This window comes from Ambystoma mexicanum, chromosome 1q (genome assembly GCF_040938575.1).
Source record: "Ambystoma mexicanum isolate Mex_15411 chromosome 1q, UKY_AmexF1_1, whole genome shotgun sequence".
In the NCBI taxonomy this organism is placed as follows: Eukaryota; Metazoa; Chordata; class Amphibia; order Caudata; family Ambystomatidae; genus Ambystoma; species Ambystoma mexicanum.
This window is the reverse complement of record NC_090922.1, coordinates 788,859,870-788,886,526: the sequence shown is the minus strand read 5'-3', so window position 1 is coordinate 788,886,526 and position 26,657 is coordinate 788,859,870. Positions and strand designations below refer to the sequence as shown.

The window sequence follows — 26,657 nt, the reverse complement described above, 5'->3', positions numbered from 1 at the left end:
GGGTGCTAACCATAGCAGGGCTCACCTCACTAGTCCCAAAAGGGATGGCTTACACTTGGGGGAATTGGATGAATTCCCTGGATTTGAGACGTACCCCTTCCGTTAGTTTGGAGCTCCCTCTAGTTGACTGTCCACTTGGGTATAGATTCCCTTCCCCCAAAGCCATGGTGGTTCCTGGTTTTCCTCTGGGAATTCCTCCCAGTATGACAGAGGGGATTTATTTTCTCTGGTTTTGGGGGGGAGCAGCTGTTGCTGAAGGAGGTCAGGAAATGTTGGGACATCGGTCTCTATAATTACTCCTTTGGGTAGCCCTGTAAGAACTGCTTCCATCAGGTCAGTTGGATCTCCCCTGACATCTAAGGTCCGGACCGTCGGATAAACGGGAGTGTTGCCATGGATGCAGGTTATTTTCACAGCCTTGTCCAAGTCTAAGTTTTCTGGACAAACCAGATCAGAACAAATGGCAGTCTGTCGGCTGCCAAAATTAATTGAGGCATTAGCCATGAACCTGAAGGGACTGCTGTTGCATAAAAGGGTGTCTTTTTCCTCAGTATGTTCCTCTCTGATTTCGTCTCATTCTCTCCATTCTTCTGTGTCTACCCAACCTATTTCCATGTGTTCCTCGGGTTGGTTCTTTGGACATGAGCTGGAATAATGCTGTTTTTCTCCACATGAGAAACAGATGGGGATTGCAGAAGGAATATGTTGTGTCATACTCATAGCCTCTTCTGGTATCCCACAAGGTTTGGAGGAGGTTTAGGGTGGGGGTGACGGTCTCCTTATTACCTCCTCTTTCTATTTTTGTATACTGGAGGGTGGACATTCCCAGCCCTTGGCCAGGGAAGGGTGAATGTTCCTAATAGGGGGTTTAAGCTCTCTCTGATTTCAGGGGATTCCCATGTTGTCTAAAACATTTGGGAGCCTCAGCCTCTGAGCGCACCTGGGTGATTCGAATAGCAGCCTCTAATGAAGGTTGAGGTTGTGGTAAAACAGCTCTCTGGAGATGGGCAGGCAGAGCATAATAAACTGCTCCAGAATTAGGACTTCACAGACTTCTGGTAAGGACTTTCTCCCCAGCAACTGATTTATAACATTTTGGATTCCCCCTGCTAATTCCATCGGGATCTCCTTTGGGAGTAACAGAGTGTTCCGGTGCTTCCTCTAAAAGAAAGACTTGGTTTGTCTGACCTTCCCCAGGAGTGCGGTCTTTATTTAATTAAAAGTGAAGGTCCAGCAAGCATTCATTATCTGAGATGTTCCAATGAAACTGAGCCGCCAATATCTCGAAATGTATAAAAATGTCACCCAGGTCTTCCCTGTGATAATGTCCAGCTACTTGGGCCCCCACCTAGTCAGTCTACAGTTTCTTGATGGATCTGAGATGCTTGCACCTGACTATTAATAACTCTATATAAGAGAGATTCTATAGATGGGGGAGGTGCCATATCTAACCCAGAGATTTCCGTTTACAGTGGCAAACTCACAGTAATAATCCCAGGGCCGAAAACCCTACATTTAAAAATACACTTTTAAACGCTTGTATATGTGGCTTGTGTGTTGGGGTAATACTTTAAGGTAACAGGGAGTATGGGGGGTCTCCCCCCATATAAATGCGTTCAAAAGTGCATTTTAAATAGCTGCCTGTTTGCTCATCATGTTAGAAATATCTTCAAAGTAAATGCAGCAGTAAATCAGAAGAATGCATACTTAACTTTGTAAGTACATAATAGGTGACTGTCTACATGTTGCAAGTGAGCAAACATAATGCAATTACGGAACAGAGGTACATTTTTTTTACACCAGATCAAAGAAAGAACTACAGTTTGCAAAGGAGGAAATTAGACTCAGTAGAACACATTCAAAGAGACTGACTCCCTTCTATATAGCAGAAGAGAATTACCTGATTATTGATGAGAATATATCATTTGCAAGGTTTATGTTCAGTGAAATTAATTAGAAGAATGTTTTATAATTTGCTGCAAGGATGATGCAACATTAATCAACACATCAATATTTAATGTCAGCAAAATACATTTACCAGAACATGGTCACAATTAGGGAAACCATTAAATCATTAAACAATCCAGGCAGGATAAAGACAATGGGCCTCATTAGGAGTTTGCCGGTCCGGAAACAGGGGTGCTGGTAAGCTCACCGGCACCCTTCTTTCCAGATCAGCAAACTCTGAGTCTGCCTGCCAGAGCCGCTGTGCCCGACAGGTCTGACCCTGCTGGGAGCAGAGGCCACGGTAGGCAAACCAGTCATGGAAGTACTGGAACCTTTAGCAATGGCGCCAGAGCTTCCGTGTCCCCACTCCCATAGAGTCCTAGTGGACTCTATGGAAATGGGGACTTACAGTTTACCGACACCTGACTTCCCGGGCCGCCAGAATTGTAATCTCCCAGTGGCACAGGCAAGTCAGGTGCTTGTAAAATAATACGGACTGGCGGCAACTCGCTGGTAGCACCGGCAGTGTTACCGTCGGACCTGTAATGAGGCCCAATGTTGTCAATTGGACCAGTTATCAAGTGTTGAAAAGCAAAGTGGTAAAGAGAACTGCGCTGTCCATCCGAGGTTTTAAAAGGCTAAATGTGCTGACAGGAGGCAGAACCGTATAGGCCTAGTAGTGCCAGTCTCTGACTCCTAAATTAAGGTTTAGGCAGACTGCCTTCACAAAGACTAATTGGTTCCTCTCCCACACAAATCTGTATGTGAGGCTCAGTATGTCGAAGCAATATACCTCAGCAATGTTCAAACATTGGCAATCGTGTGTGTCATCACAGAGGTTAGATGAAGATGACTTCAGTGGCTTTCCATTAATGCTGGTGCTGGGAGTTTAGTGGCAGTCCAAAATAAGACACATTTCCATAGACTATTCCGGAAATTCAGAATTGCTCTGATCTGGATAGTTTTGAGATTGATCAGTTGAAAAATGTGTTGGGATTAAGCAAGACAGATGTTGTGGCCAGCTGTGTGAAATGTTTACTAGAGATTTTAAAACTGGACACCATTCTAAGTCCCTGCAAAGTATGAGAAGGTGCTTGTGGGTGTGCCATTGTTTATGGACATGGGCACAGAATCTGGGAAAATAGTGTACCCCTAACATGAGGAATACCGCATTATCTTCACCCAAGATTGACGTTTCATCAGAATACATATTGAAATTCATCATGAACTGTCAGTTGATACCTGCCCGTGGAATCATGTTAACTATAAAAGTAAAGTTTCTGTCAGTGTTGACATACCAGGACATGCCTGCATGCAATCCAGGTGTAACTGCGGTTTAATTACCTCAAAGTTGCCCATCAAGTCCAAAACTACAAGAATAAGCAGACTGATCTTGTCTGAAGTCGCATTGGAAAGGCTCCAGCAGACAGACCTGCATGACATGAATCGTGAGTCATCATATTATAAAACCTTGCATTAGTATGCAAATGTTGGGGAGGTTTTACATGCATCCAATTTGGACTGGAATACTGGGGTTCAATTTAAGTAGTGGGCCAGTTTTACAACTGGATCCTTAGATATGAAGGGAACTGCTCCTCTGGTGAAGCATTAGTTGATGATTGCAGTTTTTTGGGACCCAGTAAATATGAAAGTCGAATACTGATTGCAGATGAGCCTGGGCAGTAAGTCAGAAGCCCTGGGCCTGAGAATGTCACAGGAACCTTTAGGTTGTGACTTACCTTAACCCATTGTCTTACTTAATAAACCTTGAACAAGGAAAATGTGTGCAGCGCCACTGAAAGCCTGAACGGGCATGCAATTTAGTCAGCTCCATAAGAAATGTCAATCATGTATGCATGTGTTTGGTTTTATAGAGTGCACACCCAGCAGAGAAGGAACAGAGAGCTGCACAACAAGGGGATACAGTAATATGTTCGCACAATATACAGTATTATGGGTGCAGTTAGAAGAATATAGAGGAGTTACAGAGTGTTAAAAGCCACAGGTCAAAGGGGTAAAAGCAGACATATTCTGAGTTGGGATCTTCTATGGATTCATAGAGATACATCTTCAGGCCCTTCATGAACTGCAGGAGAGAGCGTGATGTCAGGCACAATATTGTTCTCTATTCTCAGTGTATAGTTGGAGGAGCATTGGCTCTTGGTCATTGCTTTTTTGCAGTTCTTAGGGTTTCCAATCTGATGATGCCCATACTTCTAGTGTTTTGTCTGCCTTGACTAATGGTAAGTTTGTCTAGGCTGTCTTGTGGGTGATTCGGACCTGTAGGTACAGCTAGTGCAGGGTCAGAGTGATATGGTGTACATCCTCAGTCCTGTGATATGACAGCTTTCTGCAGTGACACAGAGGAGAAGAGTGTTGACACCAGTCAGTTGAACAGTGGCCAGTCTTTGGAAGGCAGGCCAAAAGTCTGCTTCAGGAAGGTATGGCTTGTCTTTCCCAGTGGTGGTAGCGGCGGGTGGTTACATGGTCTTGTACTTTTCATGTTGTTTTGAGTCTTAAAAGAGATGTCACAGTTGACCTAGAATACAAGTGATTTGGTGTGGTTGGTCAGATGGGAATGAAGCACTCAAGGTTTAGATCATTGGGGCAGGTCTGGATCTGGCTTCAACTGATGCTGTTTCCAAGAAGAATGAATTCAGTCTTGGTTCGGTTGAGAGTCAGGTATGCTGTAGATGTCCAATCTATGATGAATGATGAGAGTGATAAAGTTGTGTCGTTTGCAGTCACCAGGTTGGAATGGGAGACACTGTCATATTTTGTCTGAAGTACAGATATTAAAATTCCCCTCTATAGATTTAATGTTTAAACTCTGTTACCTCCACCGTCGGTGTACAGCTGTTTTGCTGCCAGTTTTTTCCAATGAGTGTTCTAATTAAAAATATGCATCGAAAAACTCATCAGTAAATAAAGGAGGGGTGTGTATGAGGATAAAAGGAGCAGGGGGTTAGGGATAGGGATTACATAATAAAATCATTTTTCAATGAGTTTTTTGATTAAACGTTTTTGTAAAAAAACGCATTTAAAAACAAAACTGCCGGTAAAAGAACATAGAACCTCACCACCACCGGGCTTTACCTAAATTGGTCAGCTCTATTGTAGACCCTTAAGGCTACACATGCTTTGGGTTTTTTTACAGGTTCAAGAAGGACCATAATTGATATAGTGATACTATTACTGTAACGCTCACCTGATTCCCGTAGAGGCGCCGGTCTTGACTGGGCGTATACCGTATCTTCAAAGGTGATGTGTAACACACGGCTGGCTCTTTGGGCTGGACCTCTGTGCACTGTATGTCTGACTCGAAGGGTAAGATGTCTTAGGTAAGTGAACGCCGTGCTCTCCATCTGCCTCGGGGCAGGGTGCTGTAACCAGTTTCTTCACTGGATAAGGGGAGCAGGCCTCTTGACTTCAGAGGACTGCTGTCCGTCGTTTACTGCACGAACGGTAAGTTTAGAGTAATTCTAATTCTTTAAAAGTCTTTAGTAATGATGTCTCTTGTTTTGCAGGGTTCCGGTGATGGCGGATGACGGGCTGAAGTGAGTTGAAGATGGAGCCCGTGTGATGAATAGAAGCGCCTGGAAGCACGTAAGTAAGCGCTTGTTGCCTGCTTCACGATGCGCTTTAACTGTCTTTTTATTTTGCAGGTACAAGTTCGGAGCGGCTGCAGGGTGCCGGAATACCCACTGGGTTAGATGTGGAAAGGAGTAATGGCACGTGAGTATTAAAGTTCCCCAATGTCTTTAAACGCACCTTGTTTTGTCTTTCAGATGCGGGATGCAGCGCCGAAGGCCTCCGGAGCGTGCGAAGAGTTGGTAAGCTTTTGTCTTTCAGATGCTGGAATGCAGTGCGAAGACCTCCGGAGCGCACGAAGAGTAGGTAAGCCTTTGTCTTTCAGATGCCGGAATGCAGCGCGAGGCGTTGGTGACAGCCGATGGACCAGGTAAGTGAAGCGCTGTCACTGAAGACCGTAATGCTAACCTGTTCTTTCTTGTCTTTATAGGTGTTGCTGAAGACTGGATTCAGGATGGTAAGCCTTTTTCCTTAGGCCCAGGATCAGATGCAGAAGACACGATGAGCGTTCTGCTGCAGAGGATGCAGAATAACGCAAAGCAAGATTCATCCATCGGGTGTGGTTTAAATAGCCTCCTGTAGTGCTTAGGTGTCTCCTTCCACAGCCACGCCTAGGTAAGAAAAGAGTTCCTGCTTTCCAGAAGAGTTCCAGTGTTCTGAACCTAGGGAGTGGCTCCTGCCCCACCCAACAGGAAAAGTAGTTCCAAACAGAAGAGGATCAGAGGCTCAACTGGCAGGCAAGTAAGCAGCATGGTCTGCTGCAGGTAAGTCCACCCAAGCATTATGAGCCCGGCGCTTCCAGCGCTGGGACTGGGCATATTTATGAGCCTGGTGCCACTGGCGCCAGGACTGGGTCCAAAATGTCCCAATTGGGACTGGTTGGCACTCGGAACCTGGGTTATGGATCTGCTTCCAAGGGAGTTGGGAAAACCCTGACCTTTTGGAAGCAGAGATCATGACAATTACGGCAGAGAAGAATTGTTGAGGTTGTTCTTTCCTTTAATTTACTATTTTTTCCATTTTAAATTATGGTACCCCAACAATACATTTGAAGATGTTATGCCTTAAAACCCATAGAGGAGGTCGCCACAGTAGAAAGAGAAAGAAATAGAATAAGTCAGGGACTTCATGTTAGTAATTGCCCTTATTGGCCAGAGCGCAAAATCATAGCTAAGGCAAATAGTAGGGGAGCGAAAAACAAGCACAGATACCTCCTAGGTAGTCCGCAAATAGTATTAGACTTTTCTGGTACTACATGCATGAACTAGGGTGGACACGTGATTTAAGATACATGTCATATGTTTGTATGTATTTGTAATGAGGTAAATATATGGTTTTTGTATTTGAATTGATGGTTATGTGAATGCTTTATTGCAAACACCAAACATAATTACAAGTGTTGTTTGAATAATATTGCAAGGTTTTATGTGGGGCAGGGGGAATCATGAAACGAAAAAAAGAGGAGGAAAAAAATGATGACATTTTCCAAATGCATTTTTATTTGAATGTTGAATTAAACATGAAGTGCATGAATATGGAAGACATTCCATACAAGAAAAAATAAAAGAATATTGGATATTCCAAGTTAATGATGAATTACATAATAAGGTCAATTGAAGTAAAAGACTGTGAGATGTAAAGTGTCAAATAGGAGTGGTACATTTACATGTTAGTAAAAGTAGAAGAGGAATAAAGAATTAATAGGAGTCTGTTATATGCATCTTTAGGTAATACTACATATAGATCCCAGCTTCTAACAGTAGGGAATGCCCTTTAGCAGATATAGGATATAAATAAAGGTCCCTACACATGCAATATAAAGGGATGTTTATTCTGCTGTAATTTCTTTAAGTCCATTACGCTTTCTTCATCCTTACTCTTGATCCTTATTTTTTGCCAAACCATGCTCATCATAAGTCCAAACAGGTCCTGGTTTCAGAGGTGTTCAGAAAGTCATGGGAAACACCAACACTTTACAGAGCGATCTTTACTGTTCTGAACTCTTGCAAACATTATAGTGTCTAGTACCTAGCATAACCATCTAATCAGTTCTCTGACCACGTCTCTATACAATGGAACTTTGTTTTTCATCTAAAACATCACCGCCATACTTCTAAATGTTACCAATGACACCACCATAAAAAGCATTTAAGACAGTGTCTACCCTTTATGTTTTAAAATGCCAAAATACATATCCTAAGTTATGAACATTATTTCAACCTGTAAAATGCAATTAAACAGTTTCTAGATGTATGCTGTACAGGCAGCCTGGGGTGGCACCAACAAACCAAATGGATAACTTATGCCTAAATTGTTGCTCTCTTTGCTAACCTTTTGGATGCTTTTTTATGTCTATTGGGTGTTAAATAGCATCTTTGTAGATGCTTAATGGGGATACGTATATATTATAACCCTATAGATCGAGGGTCCTTTATCATGGGATAGTGACCCGGCACCAAGTTACGGCTTGAGGCAAATGAACCCTCTGAGTTCTATAAGACTATTAGCACATTGTGGTACTAGCAAATCATGTATTGGAATTTTTCTGGTGAAGTAAAAAAAGAACAAGTTACTTACCTGTAACTGTTGTTCTCCAGCGTGGGTCTGCCATGGATTCACATGCTCATGAATATTCCCCGTCGTCAGGCTGGGAATCCTTGGTAAAGAAAAAATCAGTTTCAGTTTCATTTCTGAACTGTCTTTCTCCTAACAACCAATCACTGAGCTCTGGGTCATACTGCCCCCAGCCAATGACTGCCTTCTACCGAAGCCCCTCCTCTGGCAGCCATCTACAGATTTGGTAGCACGTAAAGTAGCAGTAGGACCAAGAGAAGAGCCGCAGAGGGGAAGGCGGGAGGGTTCGCATGTGAATCCATGCCAGACCCATGCTGGAGAACAACAGTTACAGGTGAGTAACTTCTTCCTTCTCCAGCATGGGGTCTGGCATGGATTCACATGCTCATGAATAAAGAATACATAGCAGTACACACATTCACAATAAATGGAGGTGGTAAGGCTCAACATAAGCATCTCTTCCCTCCTCACCAGGCTCACTTTCAAACGAACAGGTTGCGCAGCACTGCTTGGCCGACTCTGGACTCCTCCCTGTAATCCCTGTCGATGCAGTAGAATCTCCTGAAGGTGTTTGTCGACCTCCACATAGCAGCCCTGCAGATGTCCAGCAGGGGCACCCCAGATAGGAACGCCATTGTAGCATCGATCGCTCTGGTGGAATGGGCTCTCAGACGGCCAGATAGCGGTCGGTTTGCCAACCAGTGACAGTGGGAGATACCGCCGGAGAGCAACCTGGAACTGGAAGCCTTGGAGAGGGCATTCCCATGGTTCACAAGGCCAAAGTTCACAAAAAGTTGAGAGGTTTTCCGGAAACGCTTTGTATGGGCCACATAAAACGTCAGCGCTCTAGCCACATCCAGCGAGTGCAAAGTCCTTTCAGCCGGCGACGAAAACGTCGGAAAAAACACAGGTAACACCAAGGGTTAGTTTAGATGAAAGTCTGATGGTGTAACGCTCACCTGATTCTCGCAGAGGCGCCGGTCTTGACTGGGCGACTACCGTATCTTCAAAGGTGATGTGTAGCACCCGGTTGGCTCTTTGGGCTGGACCTCTGTGCACTGTATGTCTGACGTGTAGAGTAAGATGTCTGCAGATAGAAAATATGGGGTTAATGAACTGGGGTTATTGGGGTGTCCCTATCTCTTTCCTCTTCTCCTCTCCTGTAGACCCCCAAAGGTTAACGCTCTCACCTTAGGTAAGTGAATGCCGAGCTCTCCATCTGCCTCGGGGCAGGGTGCTGTAACCAGTTTCTTCACTGGATAGGTAGCGCAGGCCTCTTGACTTCAGAGGACTGCTGTCCGTCGTTTACTGCACGAACGGTAAGTTTCGAGTCATTCAAATGTCTTTAAAGTCTTTAGTAATGATGTCTCTTGTTTTGCAGGGTTCCGGCGATGGCGGATGACGGGCTGAAGTGAGTTGAAGATGGAACCCGTGTGATGAATAGAAGCGCCTGGAAGCACGTAAGTAAGCGCTTGTTGCCTGCTTCACTATGCGCTCTAACTGTCTTTTTATTTTGCAGGTACGAGTTCGGAGCGGCTGCAGGGTGCCGGAATACCCACTGGATTAGATGTGGAAAGGAGTAATGGCACGTGAGTATTAAAGTTCCCCAATGTCTTTAAACGCACCTTGTTTTGTCTTTCAGATGCGGGATGCAGCACCGAAGGCCTCCGGAGCGTGCGAAGAGTTGGTAAACTTTTGTCTTTCAGATGCCGGAATGCAGTGTGAAGACCTCCGGAGCGCACGAAGAGTAGGTAAGCCTTTGCCTTTCAGATGCCGGAATGCTAACCTGTTCTTTCTTGTCTTTATAGGTGTTGCTGAAGACTGGATTCAGGATGGTAAGCCTTTGCCTTTCAGATGCCGGAAAGCTAACCTGTTCTTTCTTGTCTTTATAGGTGTTGCTGAAGACTGGATTCAGGATGGTAAGCCTTTTTCCTTAGGCCCAGGACCGGATGCAGAAGACACGATGAGCGTTCTGCTGCAGAGGTTGCAGAATAACGCAAAGCAAGATTCATCCACCGGGTGTGGTTTAAATAGCCTCCTGTAGTGCTTAGGTGTCTCCTTCCACAGCCACGCCTAAGTAAGAAAAGAGTTCCTGGTAAGAAAAGAGTTCCTGCCTTCCAGAAGAGTTCCAGTGTTCTGAATCTAGGGAGTGGCTCCAGCCCCACCCATCAGGAAAAGTAGTTCCAAACAGAAGAGGATCAGAGGCTCAACTGGCAGGCAAGTAAGCAGCATGGTTTGCTGAAGGTAAGTCCACCCAAGCATTATGAGCCCGGCGCTTCCAGCGCTGGGACTGGGCATATTTATGAGCCTGGTGCCACTGGCGCCAGGACTGGGTCCAAAAGGTCCCAATTGGGACTGGTTGGCACTTGGAACCTGGGTTATGGATCTGCTTCCAAGGGAGTTGGGAAAACCCTGACCTTTTGGAAGCAGAGATCATGACAGATGGCACCTTGGGCATGAAGGAGAGGTGCGTCTGCAGCACCACCCTCGTCTCATGGAAAGTCAAGTAAGGTGGTTTACAGGAGAGGGCCTGGATCTCTCCCACTCGTCGTGCGTAGGTGATGGCCACAAGAAAAGCAGTTTTCCACAACAAAGACTTGAGCGTTGCATAGGCTCGAACGGAGGTCCCATGAGCCTAATAAGCACCACATTCAGCTCCTATGCCGTGGCCGAAGCCGTCACCGGCAGGAACAAGTGGAATAGTCCCTTGACAAATTCCTTGACCATTCGGTGCAACCACACGGATGGTCGTGCTGGGGATCTGGTGCAGTGGGAGATAGCCGCCAGATGAACCTTGATGGAAGCGTGGGCCAGCCCCGACTTGGCCAACAACAGCAAATATGGAAGCAGCTGAGGAGCCTTGATCCTCAGTGGGTAGATCTTTTGGGAATGACACCAAGCAGCAAATCTCTTCCGTTTATGTCTGTAGCATTTCAGAGTAGACGATGCTCTAGCCTTGGCGAGAACCTCCTTGCAGTCTCCCGGGAGATCGTATTCACCAAATACTAATGCTGCAGGAGCCAGGCCTTCAGGTTCAGAGACCCTGGATCGTGGTGAAGAATGGCGCCTCCCTCCTGGCGAGAAGATCTGCGACCCCTGGCAGCTTGACTGGAGGGGACGCTGACATGCTGAGAAGGTCCGGGTACCAGATCTGCCTCTGCCACACTGGTGCGACGAGGATCATCCGGGGCCGGCACCGTTTGAGTTGACTGATGACTCGAGGCCACAACGGCAACAGAAGGAGCGCATACAGAAAGAGGCCTTCCCAAGGGTATAAGAATGCGTCCCCCATACTCTCCTGCTGGAACGATTCGAGGGCCCAAAACACTGCCCATAGCTCCAGAACGTTGATGTGCAACGTCTTCTCCCTTGGCAGCCAGAGGCCTCTGGCGTGAACACTTCCGGTGTGGGCTCCCCATCCTTCCAGGGAGGCGTCCGTTGTTACCGTCTCCTGATGTGGTGGGGCCTGGAAGAGTGCACGCCCCACCATCTTATCGCCCGATGGAACCCATCGTCGAAAGCGATCTTGTCCTGGAAGCTTCTGGACACTTGAATCCAACGGGCATCGAGGAACTCCTGCAGTGGCTGCATCCGTAGCCTCCAGAGTCGGATGAGATAAATGCATGACGACATGATGCCAAGCAGAGACTTGATGGTCCTCACTGTGCCGATCTTCAAAGCGAGCAGCTGTTGCACCTTGCCCAGAATGGCCGTCACCCTCTCCTCCGACGGTGACGCCAGGCATGACACCGTGTTGAGTCAGGATCCAAGGAACAGCGCATCCTGCGATGTAGTCAAGCAGGAATTTGCATAGTTCACTGAGTACCCCAGATCCGTCAGTAGGTCGGACGGTCTTCGCTGTGTGGTCGATGGCGATGTTCTTTGAGCTGGCCCAGATGAGCCAGTCATCCAAGTAAGGGTAGACGTGGATCCCTTGTAGTCGTAGATGCGCCGTCACCGGCGACAGGCACTTGGTGAAAACCCTTGGCGCAGACTTTAATCTGAAGAGAAGGGCCTTGAATTGGTAATGCTGCCCTTGCGTGACGAAGTACAGAAACTTGCCGTGTGTCTTGGGATGTGAAAGTACGCATCATCCAAGTCCAGCGACAACAGAAAGTCTCCCTCTTCAAGCTGTCCGAGCACGTGCTGAAGGGTGACCATCTGGAACTATTGAGACTTGATGTATTTGTTTAGTCGTCGAAGGTTGAGGATGGGCCTCCAGCCCCTGGTCTTCTTTTTCACAAGAAAGTACATTGAGTATACTCCGGAGCCCCGGAGCCACCTTGGGACGAGCTCTATCGCTCCTTTCTTTAGCATTGCCCGCACCTTCAGCAGCAGCTGAGGAATGTGGTTTTCCCGCTGGGCCGCTTCCGTTGAAATTCCAGGGAGTGTCCGTGGGTGAGAGCGCACAGCACACAATGGTCGGTGGAGATGGTCTTCCACACGCTGATGAAGTTCGCCAGCCAGCCTCCCACCGCGGTGCACGGGACTTGCTTGGACATCGAAGGGCCGCCTTGGGGTCCCTGGCGATGACGACGTCCTCCTCCAAAAGCCTTGGAATGGCCCCTGTTGGTTTCCTGGGCCGAGGAGCGGGAGGGCTGGCGGTAAGAAGAGGAGCCCCCGCCGAAACTCTTGGAAGATCCTTAGGACTTGCCTCCTGAGGGCCAAAAGGACGGCCGTCACTGTTGAAGGGTGCCCAAGGCACGTGCCGTTTCCGTGCCCGTCTTGATGGCCCGTAGAGACTCATCTACAGCCTTCCCGAACAGATTGTCTCTGTCAAAGGGCATGTCCAAAACCCTGGTCTGGACGTCCTGTCGAAAGTTAGTGGCCTTGAGCCAGCCACAACGATGAAGGCAAACGCTTTTGCCAATCTGGCGGATCCCCACATCGATGATGTCCGTGGCCACCGTGATGGCGTGGTCCGACACCACTTCGCCTTCCTGCAGAATTTCCAATGCCTTAGACCTCTTGTCGTCGGGGAGGAAGTCCAGGATGGGAGCGATATTGAACCACAGCTCTTGGTCGTAGTGCACTACAATGGTGAGGGCATTGGCGGCCTTGATGGTAGTGGCCGCAGAGTAGATAACCCGTCGCCCATGGCATCTAATTTCTTCCCCTCACTGTCCGGAGGGGTGGATGCTGCAGAGGAAGAAGCGCCCGACAACTTCTTCTTGGCTGCTGCCGATAGATACCACATAGTCCAGCGACGGTTGGGCCTGCAAGCACTCTGGCACCCTGTACTTCTTCTCAAGGCAATCTCTCTTCACCGGGGCCGTAGAAGGGCTCTTCATCAGAGACAAACCTTTGTCCCAACTGTCATCCACGAGTGGGACCGAGAGGATGGTCTTTCTCTTCGCCTTGCAACACTGGTACAAGAAGCCCTCATTCTTCTCCCCTGGAGCGAGCTGGAAGAGCTCTGAAGCTCTGAAGATCATTGAGTGAAACGAGTCTCTCTCGTCCGGCAGAGAGGGTCCGGGAGGCGATGATGGGAGGTGCCCCATCCCAGTATCGTCGTCGCTGTGTCGGGCTCCGTCTCATCTCTCGGGGGGAGAGGGGGGCGAGGGGTGGCAAGGAGGGTGTCTCTTCCTCTTCTTGGCCGGTGGTTTCTCCGTTGCCAGAGGGACGGCCGGCACCGGCACTGCGGGTTGGGCAGTCGCCGCGATAGGCATCCTTGTCCGTACCTCAGAGACCAGAGTATGCAGTGCAAAGAGAATGTTCACTGAGAGATCTCTAGGCGGCAGCTGAGGCGGAGGTGGTAGCTGAGGTAGAGGCAGAATAGGAAGCTGGGGCGCAGGCACGGCACCCAGGCCCTCGTTGCCTTGCTGCTCTCCTCGACGTTATTCTCGCCGTCGTTGCCTTCATCGTCACCTTCGCCTGCGCGCTCATCGTAGGGCCTGCTCCTGACGTTTTTCTCCTCCTGGATGGTTTTAAGGTATATGAGCTCCTCCTCTGAGGAGATATCCGTGCCCTGGAGGACCTCCGTGCCCCCCCTTCGCTTCCAGAGGGGATGGTCTTGGGGAGATGACGGGCATCTTCTTCTGCAGGGTCTTCTCAATGGGCTGGAACGCAGCCTCCCTCCTGGCAGGGAGAGGTACCCTCGCTTTCAGGGTTGTACCCTGCAGATCCACCTTGGCGGCCGTCGCAAGAGACGCCACTACCCCCTCGATGGAAGGTTGGGCCTTCGCCAGGTTTACCTGGGCCTTCACGGTCAGGACTGGTCCCTTGTCCTGTTTGGCCTTGGGCGTCCCGGACGCCTTGTCCTGCTTAGCCTCCTCCTTAGGGGGAGGGTCAGAGCCCTGATCCCCCTTGGCCTTCTCCGGCAGGTCGGTCTTGGGCTTCTCCTTGAGTTTGCCCGGATGGTCCGACTTCCTCTTGGACGACGATCCTGAGCTCTGACTGGTGACTGAAGTTGCTGGAGACGTCGGACGCACCCTGGCCGCCGGGGAGCCCGCGGCAACGGTGCTCTCGGGGGCAGTGGACTTGCGGTGCTTAGCCTTCTGTTGGACCCTCGCGGGAAGGGCGCCCTCAAAGGTCTTAGAAGCCCGCTCAGCTTTCTTGGAACCTGGAGAGGCATGCTCCTGGAACCCACCCAGAGCAGGGGCCTTGGCCTGTGGCCACTCTTTTCAGCCGCCTATGCCGATCCTTCAGCGTGCAAGCCGTCATCACATGGCAAACATTCTGATTTGCTGAGAGGAGGTCAATAATTATTTCCATGTGCTAATTAGCATTAGTCTGGGCCATGCTGTTTCTATTCTCTTTCTGATATGTTTATTCCCACATCTTTATCCAGGTCCTGCTATGCTGTAGAGCTGTGCTTGACCATGACTACTCTCATGCCAAATCACTTTCTGTCTTGATATAGGTTCTTAGTACTCTTTTCCCTCTGCCCAAAATCCTTCAGATCACAATGTATTGCCAAGGATCGGGGGGTGCATATTGTTCATTACTATACACATTTTGCAAGTCTGGAATTTTACTCTTGGTAGGGAACATATTGCAGCCACAACCTTTTTACTGCATTCTGTATCACAGATCTCACATACTTTATTTACAATATTTCACTCTTCCTTTCCGAATTGCATTACCATATGACAGGTTTGCAGAATACAGATTAGCCGATAATGTGTCAACAGATTATATGATGATACTTAATCATGCTATTGATGATTTGAGATAAGCAGCATTCTTCCTACAACCTACACATTAGTAGTCTATTGATCCCCATGGACGAGCTATTCTTGATATCAGTGCTGTGTCTATGTATGTGTGATAACTACTGTTAGGCAGTTTTTCAAAAGGCCACCTGTGGTAGGAATTCACAAAACGATCCCCTTGGTATACAGAACTCCAACTTCTAGCATAGGTCTGTACCGCTCAAGGTATTGGTAGTATGGCAGAGCAGCCAGGCTTATTTTAGGAGGTAGATGTGAGCTGTATGTCAGTATAAAGAAATTAGAATATACAAAGGCCCAAAGAAACACACTCAGAGTTATATCAATATTTATTTATTTGATATATACACACAAGGCAAAGTTAAATCTTTGGATAGGTAAATACTATTCCAAAACTAATGAACACAATAGAAAAGCAATGCAATACTTCAGGTGAGTAACTCAAAATGGTCTGTTGTAGGAATAAAATGATGAACCACACCGACAATAGCAGGTTAGTATTTTTCAAGACTTGTAATACTTGTCAGAGGCCTTAAGGCTTTAGCAGTCCACCCCTATCTAGGGATGAGTTCTTCAAAGTCAGATTGGAGGGAAAGCAGGTAAGGCACAGTTGTAGAAACGGCAAAGTTCCAGGGGATTTTTCAGCTAAAGGTAAGTATCAAGCTTTTGTTGGTAAAAAATGGTTCAGGGACCTCGGGAAAGGCTCCCTGAATGTGCGCAAGTTTTAGGCCTCAGTGAACGTGTATGGGCAAACACCCAAACACTGGAATCAGCACTCCAGCAACAAAGGAGCGACAGAATAACTCAAGATAAGGATGAGCATGAGTCCCACATTATTTGAGGAGCAATGAAGATGATGAAGCTGGATGCCTTCACAATGTAGCAGCTGCAGAACCGGTCGCCTGTTCCTTGGTCCTGGTGACGAAAGGAGGGACTCTTGAAGGGATGTTGCAGCAGCAGTAGAGAGAAGGGACCCCCAGCAAAGGATTCTTCATGCTCCAACAAAGATGTGTGATTTTGGCGCCATTTCACAGGCACCAATGTAGAACGGTTCTCTTCCGATGGATTCACTCAGGTGAGGGGAGTTTGAGGAGAGGGATCGTGCTTCTAGAGGACCAGAAGGAGTCCACCAAAGTTTCACAAAGATTTGTTCATGGCAAGATGATGCACTGCAAAGAGGTCACAGGTCCCCTGGTATTGGCGGTTTGCAGCCCAAGAAGGTCGCAGCACTTTGCAGCATGTCATGGGATGGCCCAAAATGAAGATCGTATTAGGACTAATTATGCCCACCATTCCAAGGGAGGTAGTCATCCTCTGCGGAGCTTCCGTGTAACTTTGAAAACAGGGTCAGGACAGCAGTTGTACTTCAGCAGGCTTCTCCGGTCGCTGGAAGGTGCTTCAGGTGTCTCTGGTTGTCTTTTTCTTCGGTTCTTCAGTTCATGTGGACGACTTGTCTTCAGCCTCAGGACCCTTGCCTTTTATCTAGAAATCCAGCTGCAAATACAGCCTGTGAGTAAAAATGACACAAAAGTCGGTAGAACACGTTCACTGCCACCAGCCATTCAGGGATGCTTGTCACTGTAACAGAAATGTTACAGGAGCAAGGAGAAAATGGGATACAGAGTAACACCTAAGCACTCCACATAAGTGGTGTGTGCTGATCTCACAAAAGAAAAGGTAAGAAGGATAAAAAGTATCCCCCTATCCTTGGGAACATTAGTTCACACAAGGAAAATAAAACAATATAAAAATGAAAGCCCAAAGGGCTCTCAGCAACACTGCACACAAGGTGATGCGGGCTGCAAAAGTAAATTACAGATGCCTTAGAAAATATGAAAGCATGACTCCATAAAATAAAGTAAAAACATAATGAACAAGGGATCCCATATTCAGGCAAAAAGAATGAATGAGGGGAAAAAGGCCCTCACTCATTCAGGAGAACAGACAAAAAGATCCAGGAGTCCAGCAAAAGGTGCTGGGGGTCTAACGGGTAGAGGGCATTTGGCATAAGCATGAAACATCTCCCTAAAACCTGTTAAAAAGTACAGGAATTCAAAAGGGAAACATAGTTTACCAGCACTGATAGTCTGAAGGACTGATCAGTTCCCCCTTAACAATGAGCAAAAGGCAAGGGCAGTGACACATCACTTCACTTCAAAAAAGCCAGGACAGGATAACAACAGAGCAAAAAGAATGGGGTTCCACAGGAAACTGTGGAAGGAAAGTTTCAAAAAAGAGAAATCTTTCATAACAGCTATCAATAAAGTTCATTTGCTGGCCTGGCTCAGACACACCACGCCCTCTGCATACAACATTAAGTAGAAGACCATGATACCTCATAGCCTACATTTCACAGCTATGCTGGCTGGTTAAGCTGTTATTTGTAATTTATTTAAGCAGGGTTTTCTATACATTTACCTTCCATTGTACCACATGTTAGCCATCCTAAAAAGGGAATTGTTCATGTATGTAACAGACCAGACTCTGTGTGTTACACAGAATGGAGAATACAACCTACAGTAACAAGTCATTGAGGTGAGACCTGCGGATTGGTAGCTGGTGTTCAGGGGAGGGAAGAGTGTTCAGGTTATGGAATGGATGCAGAGTTAAGAATTTGTTTCATGGAACCAGCTGTACTTTGGCAGGGGACAGTACATGCCATTGAAACATAGCAAAATGTGCTGAGATATGAAAGTAAGTCATCTGCTTTGTTAGTTAAGAAGTAACTTTTACTTCCTGATTTCTAACTAAAGATATTAATTTTGCTGCCATATTTAGATCTTCAAAAGCAATAGTGATTGTTTCGAAAATAACTTTCAATGATTAAAAGGAAAACGGAAACTAAAACTTGTTTAAACAAACCACTTATTTAAAAATAAAATATCAAAATAGTCAATAAATGGGAACAAGGATCCCTGTATCAACCATTTCATAGGGCTTAAATTATTTTCAACATTCAAATAGAATTTTTGGATTTTGCACTGAGACCTCAATATTGCATAATAAAGTCTTATACTTAACAGTTAGAGAACATCCTGGAAGCTCTGTCTGATTGCATCATGCCAAGACAGATATGCCAGTAAGCCTCTACCTATTTTTGCTGACACTGGACGGCAACCAAAGAACCACCACTCCCTCCCCTTGATGTGGCGGGAAGGTCAGGGTGCAAATCTAAAGGACATGCTGATTGGAATGAAAGCCGTGCTGATCAAACCTGACCTGATATCAAGAGGCGGGAGCACTGGATAACTTGGCCAACGTTGATGAATAGAGCCTGAGACTTGTGGGTATGGAAGTAAAAAGAACTGTAAATAAACTGTCAGGACTCAGAAAAACAAATATCCTAATTGGAATTGCAACTAGTGTACCCCCTCGTTGCACTTTCTGGTAACTGGAACTGGGAATTCTGCCTCCAGACAAGGTGCAACCCTCCCCAGCAGTTCACATGCACTCTGGTCCAGCACCTTCTTTCATGGCTATTACTGAGACCAGATAGCCCGTATATCTTCTTCATAAACACGAGAACATTTGCTGCCCCACCAGCGATCAGGATCCTCCACCCGTGACCCCAGCCTAACTCACAACCCTGATAGACTGGCAGCTAGCAGCCAGAAATACTGTCCGACTTTTATTTGATAGGATCCCCTGCATTCGAATCTCTTTGGCGAGGCATCCAATGTATGGAGGGAATTTCTTGTTTTTAAGAAAATGGAAAAAAAAAGACTGATTTAGAGAGGCTGCGCAAAGAACGCTCATAGCGGTCTTTCTAAATCAACCTGTCCTGCCCCTGACACACATAAGTGCGCGCAGGGGCTGACAGGCGCGGCCAGATGAGGGAAGTCGAGGGAGCTAATTGTATGTTCATTGTTGTTAGTGTGTGTGTGTGTTTGTGAGTGAGTGCGTGTGTGCCTGTGCAGGAGAATGTGGTGGAGAAGGGAGAGGCAGAGGGGTAAATGTGTGTTTGCCTGACTGTGTGGGAGAGGAGGGGGAATGTGATGGGCTGTGAAGAGGGTGGGTTATGAAACGGTGAGTTTGGAGGATAAAACTCCCCATTTTCTAGAACTCCAGCAGGAGAGGGTGGGGTTGAGGGTTTGAGAGGGTTCAGAATATCATATTTCACCATTTTAAAGGCCACACAAAAGCAGGCCAAAAAAATAATTCTTTTTTGAATTCGTCCTTTAAAATGTGGAAATATCACGTAGAACCAGCATCCAAAAATCACTGTACCATGATCCAAACTAAATTGAGATTCCACCTAACCTTGTGGGTACCCAATATCAGGGCACATATCCTAATCAGCCAATCAGAAGTGTGCCTGTCTCTTCCATTGATTTTTATCAGTGACTAACTCTTGGTTGGGATACGTCTCCCAAAGTTCCCTATTGTTTCCTAACAGCCAAATGTGGTATCCATAAAACCCAAATTACTTTTGATATCACGACCCTCATCTGTGAGAAGAAGCATTGTAAACAAAATCTGCTGATCTGTAACCTGCCTTCGTTAAGGATAACGTATTCTTTTTTTTAACATTCATGTGTGGAGAATCCCTCATTTAATATTATAAGCCTTACACTGGATCTTGCCGCCACCCTGCTCGCTCCTGAGAGTTGACCTTGACTGCCCAGCCTTCACTGCTATCCCTGGAAAGCTGTGGGGACCTTGTTCCTCCTTGCTTTCGGACATAAAACATTGATGTTGTGTTGTTGGTGTAAATCCCAACCCTCTTCCCCGCCAGGAGGGGGAGGAAAGACTTTAGGGACAAGAAGATTGCCGACAGCTCCAGCAGGTTGATGTGCTGGCTCTTTTCATCCTCTGAGAAAAGGCCTCTGGTGTGTTGGTCCTAACAGTGGGCGCCCCATCCTTCCATTGAAGCATCCTTCGTGACAGTGGCCTGATGGTCCAGCAATCTGAACGGGGCGCCTTGCACCACATGTTCCCTCACCGACAACCAGCAAAGGCTCCGCCTGAAAACCTGTGTCAGAACAATGCAGTAATCCCAGGACCCGGAGGCTTGTAACCAACAGGCATCCAAGAATTCTTGCACCAGACTCATGTGTAGCCGGCAGTGGGTGATCAACGGGATTCACGATGACAACATCCCCAGCAGAGATTTGCAATTGCGGACTGGGGTCACCTGGGCACTACTGAGACAGCGTGCCTTTTACAGAAGAGCTGCCACCCTCTCATCCGAGGGAATGACGGTGCAGGTTTGGGTGTCGAGTCTTGCTCCAAGAGGGTGCCTGTTGTGATGGAACAAGGTGTGACTTTGGGAAGTTTATGGGGAAACCCAGTTGCTGTACACACTGGATGATGGCTCCGGTGTTGACTTCTATCAATGGGTAGGCGGGGACTCTCACCAACAAGTCATCTTGATACGGGTATATGTGAATGCCCCTCTGCTGCAGATGCTCCACCGCTGGTGCAAGGCCCTTGGTAAACACCCGTGGAGCAGAACGCAGGCCGAAGGGAAGGGCCTTGAATTGATAATGGACTCCTGCCACCACAAAAAGTAGGTAACGCCGGTGTGAGCAGCGAATAGGGATGTGAAAGTAGGCGTCCTCGAGGTCGAGGGATGCCAAGAAATCTCCTTGCTGCAGCTGGGACAGCACCTGCTGCATTGTGACCATACGGAACGTTTGTGCCTTTAGGAATTTGTTGAGCACCCTCCGATCTAAAATGGGCCTCCAAAACCCTGACTTGTTTTGCAGAGACTTTTTCCTTACCAGGAAGTGGCGGGAGTAGACCCCTGAGCTCACTTTGTCCTTTTGAACCTTCTCTACTGCTTCTTTCTGTAGCAGAGCTTGCACTTTCTGCAGCAGGAGGTGTTGCAACTTTTCTGGCTTGTGTGCAGGAAGAATGTCCGGTGGATAGTCTACAAACTCCAGCGAGTGGCCCTGCTGGAGGTGGGATAGCACCCATTGATCGGTTGTGATGTTTCCCCATTCTTCGACGATCCTTGACAGTCGTCCACCTGCCAGAGTGCTGAAGTGAGAGGACCGAGCCCTGGGCTGCCCATGGTTGTTTTCCGGACTGCCCCCTACATTGGGAGGGGCCACAGTGGCACTGCAAACCCCTGTCGAATTGGGACTTCTTTCTATACTGGTCCCCTGATGAGTACGGGGTCTTGTAGGAGGAGGAAGACTGGTTTGTGGAGCAGTCATCCATCGAAGTTCTTCCAAAAACGCCCTTTCACAGAGCGAAAGGAGTGGCGCCTTTGCTGCAGTGTGCCAAGTGAGCAGGCAGTTTTCGTGTCTGTCAACGAACCTGGATTGAACATCGGGTCGAAAACTCGTGGTCTTGAGCCAACCTTGTCTGCACATAACTGCTCCATTTCCAAGCTGGTGAAAAACAGTATTGGCGAGGTCCACTGAGACTGTGATGGCATGGTCTGACGCCAATTCACCCTCATGGAAGATGTCTATGGCCTACTGTTTCTTGTCATCCTGCAGAAACTCTAGTAAGGGACCCATCTTATACCACAGCTTGCGATCATAACGTGCGAGTATGGCCATTACATTTGCTGCCTTTTTTGTCGTGGCTGTGTTGGTAATAACCTTCTTCCCGAAGGCATTGAAGCATTTGCCCTCCTTGTCTGGAGGGACGAGCAGGAGGATGATGGATTAGCTGACCTTTTTGTGGCAGCAGCAGAGACAACAGAGTTTGGCGTGGGTTAGGTGTGGAGGCAGGTGGGAGCGCTCTCTGGGGCCCTGTACTTTTTGTCGAACCGGTCCTTATGAGCCAAGGTGACCTGGCCATCTTCCTGACGTTTTTAAACAGCAGAATGAACATAACAGATTTCCTGCGCTGCTCTCTGCGCTGATACAGCAAACTTTTCTTGCGCTGCTTCTCTGGCGTAAGGCGAACCTCCTGGCCGCCCTGGACACAAGAATGTGAAGGGCCCCTACCTCATCAGGGGTTTAGTCCCTGATCAGAATATCATCCGGTTCCCCATCACTTGCGACTAAATCCTCAAATTCATCAGTGTGGGACAAATGTATGGAAACCACTTCCTCCAACTGGTCAGGATCTGTGTCCGTCCCTGTATCCGGCAGCTGCTGTTTTTTTGACAGGTGTTCACTCATCCTGGAGGGGGATGGGGCATGGGATGACATCCTCTTCCCTGCGGGGCCCAGGGACATCTACGTGAGGCCATCTAGGAGGTACCAGAACCGGGTCTACCAGCGTTGTCAAAGTAGATAAAATGTTTAGTGACATGTCACATTGGATAGGCAGCAATGGAGCCGGCTGCATTAAAGGCAAATTGTCCTGTGCCTGAGATGAATGCAGAGGAGGTAAAGGTAAAGGTGGCAGCAGGGGAGTTGCTAGGTCTGTAAAAGACCCGGGGCTAAACAGATGTCAGAACTGTTGGGACTGGGGGCTAGCTAGTCTTTTGGCTGTAGCTCCTGAGATTCTATCCGGAGCTACAACCAAAAGATCAGGGGCTATAGCCCCCTTAGCCCCCCCCTAGCAACGCCCCAGGGTGGCAGTCTAATCAGGCTTGCCTCACCCCACGGGGACTAGATTGCCTTCTGGGAGGCGATGTCCTGCGTGATGGCGAAGACGGCAGTGACATAATGGCCTCTTACTGTGGTTCCTCTACACCCTCCGATAAGGAAAGGCATGGCTCTGGTCCGATAATACCACCTGATAGCACAGCTGACCCAAGGGTATCAGCGACGTTTGTCACAATGGTAGTGGTAACAATCCTATGGGAAAATCCACTTTTTTCCTCGATTGGGCTGTCGATGAGGGCATCACAGCCATCTACGTGGTTGCTGTTGACGAGATCCTCATTGATGGAGCAGTCAAGGTCATCGCCGTTGACGGTCTCGTTGGCGGGGTGCCGGTTTCCTGCTTCCTTGGAATTCTATTCTAGTTTACTCCTCCGAACAGATTAATTACAGATAGCTAGGGGCTACTTTTCTTACTGTGACCACAGTTTCCAAGTCCTTCCTTGGTAGACTTGATCATGCTTTTGACACAGTAAATGCACCCATTCACATGTAAAAAGCATCAAAGCTTTCTCTCGCCATGCAGCATCGCAATCAATCGCTGCCTGTGCGCAATGTTCACTATGACACATGGGTCAGCCATTATTGCGCGATCTGCTTTCATCCTGGCAGGCCATCCTAAAGGATAGGCATGTTCCAAATGGGGTTAAGCAGGGATTTGAACTGTTAATGTTGTGGTTCAGTGTGTGTGTGTTTTAAGGCTACTAAATTATATCACATAGAAGTATTGAGTTGAGTGCCAGTGGCATGCCAACGAGATTCAATTATATGTTTATTTCACTACAGTGGGGCACGGATAAATTGGTGTTCTTAGTGAGTCTGACTGAGGTGAACGGGGCAGAACTGATTTAAACAGATCATTGATAGGGCATGTGGTAATGATTGTTTGATTTCACCATTGACTTACTGAGTGAAAAAGGCTGATCCCCCTTTCTTTGATACACTGAGCACTAGGCCATGCTTCAAAGATAAGAAGAGCACAAGTATGTTTTATTATTATTATGGTATTTATTGAGCGCAGACCTAGCTTCACGATGCACCAGAGCACTTTACAAATCATGGGGGCAGGACACAGCAAGGGAAGCAGAGATACAAGGGACCGGGGAGGGGCATTTGAGAGGAATCAGGATTTATGATCCCAAGAGGTCTCATGTGCTGCAGCCTTAACTGCTTTATTGCAAGCATTAAGGACTCTGACCAAGCCCTCCATGTACTGAATTTGCATGGTGACTTGCATGGTTTATGCTCTTCCCAGCAATTGACATGGTAGGACTTCTCAGGTGTGGCCAGTGCTCCATTTTACCTGGGATACAGAATGGCCACAGTATCCAGTGCTTGCATGGCCTAAGCAGGATTGAACATTTTTCGATACAGATATCCCTAGATTATTGATAGCTGGTGTTAATCCAAAATGGCTCACTTGCAAAGTGGGGTTCGAACTATACTATAATGAAAGAAATGATGTAGCTGCTATATGTGATATTGATATAGAATATACAATGTGATAGGACTGACATTTACCTAGACAGTGTCCATTTTCCGCCCGATAGCCATCTTGGCAAGGGCCTCTCACGCTCCTTTTAGTCCTGGAGACAAGTGTCCTGCTTCCACTATGCTCGGAATAGAAGCTGTAGACGTTGGAGGAGGGCCTGTAAAATGCTTGCTGTTGATGGTACTCTCTCACAGGGGTGGAATGAGCAACGTTATAGCTAGTGGAAGAATACGTGCCATAATTAGGCAACCTCTCCAGTCCAGCGCAAGATTTCCCATCACCTAATAAATGTTGTCCAAGGGGACAGAGACACTTGAAGCTGCCAGGTGTGTTGACGCACTGATGCGCACAAAGCTTGGGCACATGTTCGCATTCATTAATATCTGTCCAGGGAACACGGTCCAGGCCAACAGGTAACAAAAAGGGAAGAAAACATAACATACAAAAAATAAGTCTATGAACAAGCTGAGGGCACGTGCCATACTCAGAAGACAGTGCTTTCATTTAGCCCTGACCACAAAGGGAACAGATGTCATGGCAGACCGGCAGTAGGAGGTCATTGGGAAAGGTTGTGCAGTGTGATCACTCATACTGTACCTGGACATCCTGTAAAAAGCGGTAATACCAATGAAGTCTCGCACTACGCAGCAATTCCCAAAGATCCTACTACAATTATAAAATGGATGTAAGGGAAAACACTTTTCCTTTGCAAATTTGAGCAGTTCTGTGATTCTTCCAGTACACTGTGGGCTTGTTTTCCCATGTCATTCAGCAATGACAACAGTGGGATTTCTTCCAATACATCTAATGCTGACCAGAGAAAGGCTACCGTGAATCAGATGTGCTGTGCTCAGAGCAGTGCAATCCCCAGCCAACCAATCAAAATGGTCCCTTTCCCACATCCATTTTATAATGCCACTGGCATCATATCCTGCCAAGTGATACCATGCATTTTTGGGAAATGTATTATTCCACAAGTTATACATTACGTCAAGGCATATGCATGCCTCCATGTGACTAAGAAATTACACAACAGCAAAACAAAGCATAGAGCTAAAGTATGAAGAAAGCGAATGGATGATGAGTGGGGAGATCACAAATATGGTCAACTACAAGTAGATTCCCACACTATGTAAGACCTAACATGGATCACTTACAGTGATTGTCATACTTCCACAAATGCATGCTTGATCATATGTGGTGTAGTGGCTATAACCTTTCACAATACGACATCTGTTAACTCCTACCAATTGGCGCCAGACTCCCATTACTACCTATTGTATGGTCGCATGAACTGTGAAAGCTATTGTGGGATATTTGCAATGTGTGGAAACATCCATCTATATCCAAAAAGCCATCTAACTGAGTCAATTACTGGAGAAATCCAAGTATTTGGTAGCCTTTAATGAAAACACACAAGCGCTTTTGTCTCTGTAGACAAACCTCGCTCAGTCACATGATGTCCTCTCCTATCCACCACATTTCCCAGGGGAGAGCAGGTGTGAAGATGCTTTGTGTCTGCAATCTTCTCTTATTGATGAACCACGATTACCTCTCTCTCTGGACGTGCCCGCATTCTGATAAGAAATGCTTAAATGCTTCGTGAGCACGTCCACCAGGTTTAAAACTGGAGCGTGCGCTAGTCTCACATTCCCCTGAAAAGATATTAAGATAGGCCCTTCAAATACCTTCAGTGTATTACCATGTAGAATCGTGTGTGATTGGTAGACATCATATAACATTCATAGACTGTCTAAGAAGAGGTAAGGCTTTTCCAGTGTGAAATCAGGAGTTAATGAATGTATGAAGATTAGAAAGGTCTCTTGGAAACATTGAACAGGGGCACACATGATCACATAGATGGCTTCAGGAAGAGATAAACCAGGGCACAACTCACATATCCATTACTGGATATGTGAGTTGGATACAAATATCTCCAAAACACCAAACAGACAACATATCTAATGATACGTATAATACATCTGTTCAGTGGGGTAGCATTCTGTTCAAATACATTATTTATAAAATCTGTTAAAATGGTTAAATGAGGGTTTTGACAAAACGCAAATTACATTTAAGTGTTGAATAGCCTATGAGGACGACTCCTCACAGCATGCCTGATGACCATGAGGGGCTATAACTTCTTCAATGGAATGTATGCCCTTTTCACAGCATCACATGAAGATGAACACTCATGAACACACATCATGTTTTTATGTCTCAGAAACATTGAGGTGAGATTGCCATTCTAGGCCGGAGCGATCCAAATAAATGGTTGCATATGATAGGTGCAGGAAAACTACCCGAGCCATGCCATCTATTTGATTGGTTAAAAGCATATAGCAATGGGATAAAGGGGAGTGGGGGGTG

At 47.0% G+C, this 26,657-nt stretch overlaps 1 protein-coding gene across 2 annotated transcripts in view; it reads right to left on the bottom strand.

Moving 5' to 3' along the window:
• The window catches only part of HMCN1 (hemicentin 1), a 1,785,366-nt gene that overhangs the window by 47,786 nt on the left and 1,710,923 nt on the right, over positions 1–26,657 (bottom strand). The window contains exon 104 of one of the 2 annotated variants that reach the window (XM_069641364.1): positions 24,317–24,670. The exons of the other annotated variant lie outside the window; for it this stretch is intronic. Coding sequence (XP_069497465.1) covers positions 24,317–24,670 — 354 coding nt within the window. The remainder of the gene's footprint in view (positions 1–24,316; positions 24,671–26,657) is intronic. 2 annotated transcript variants of the gene reach the window in all.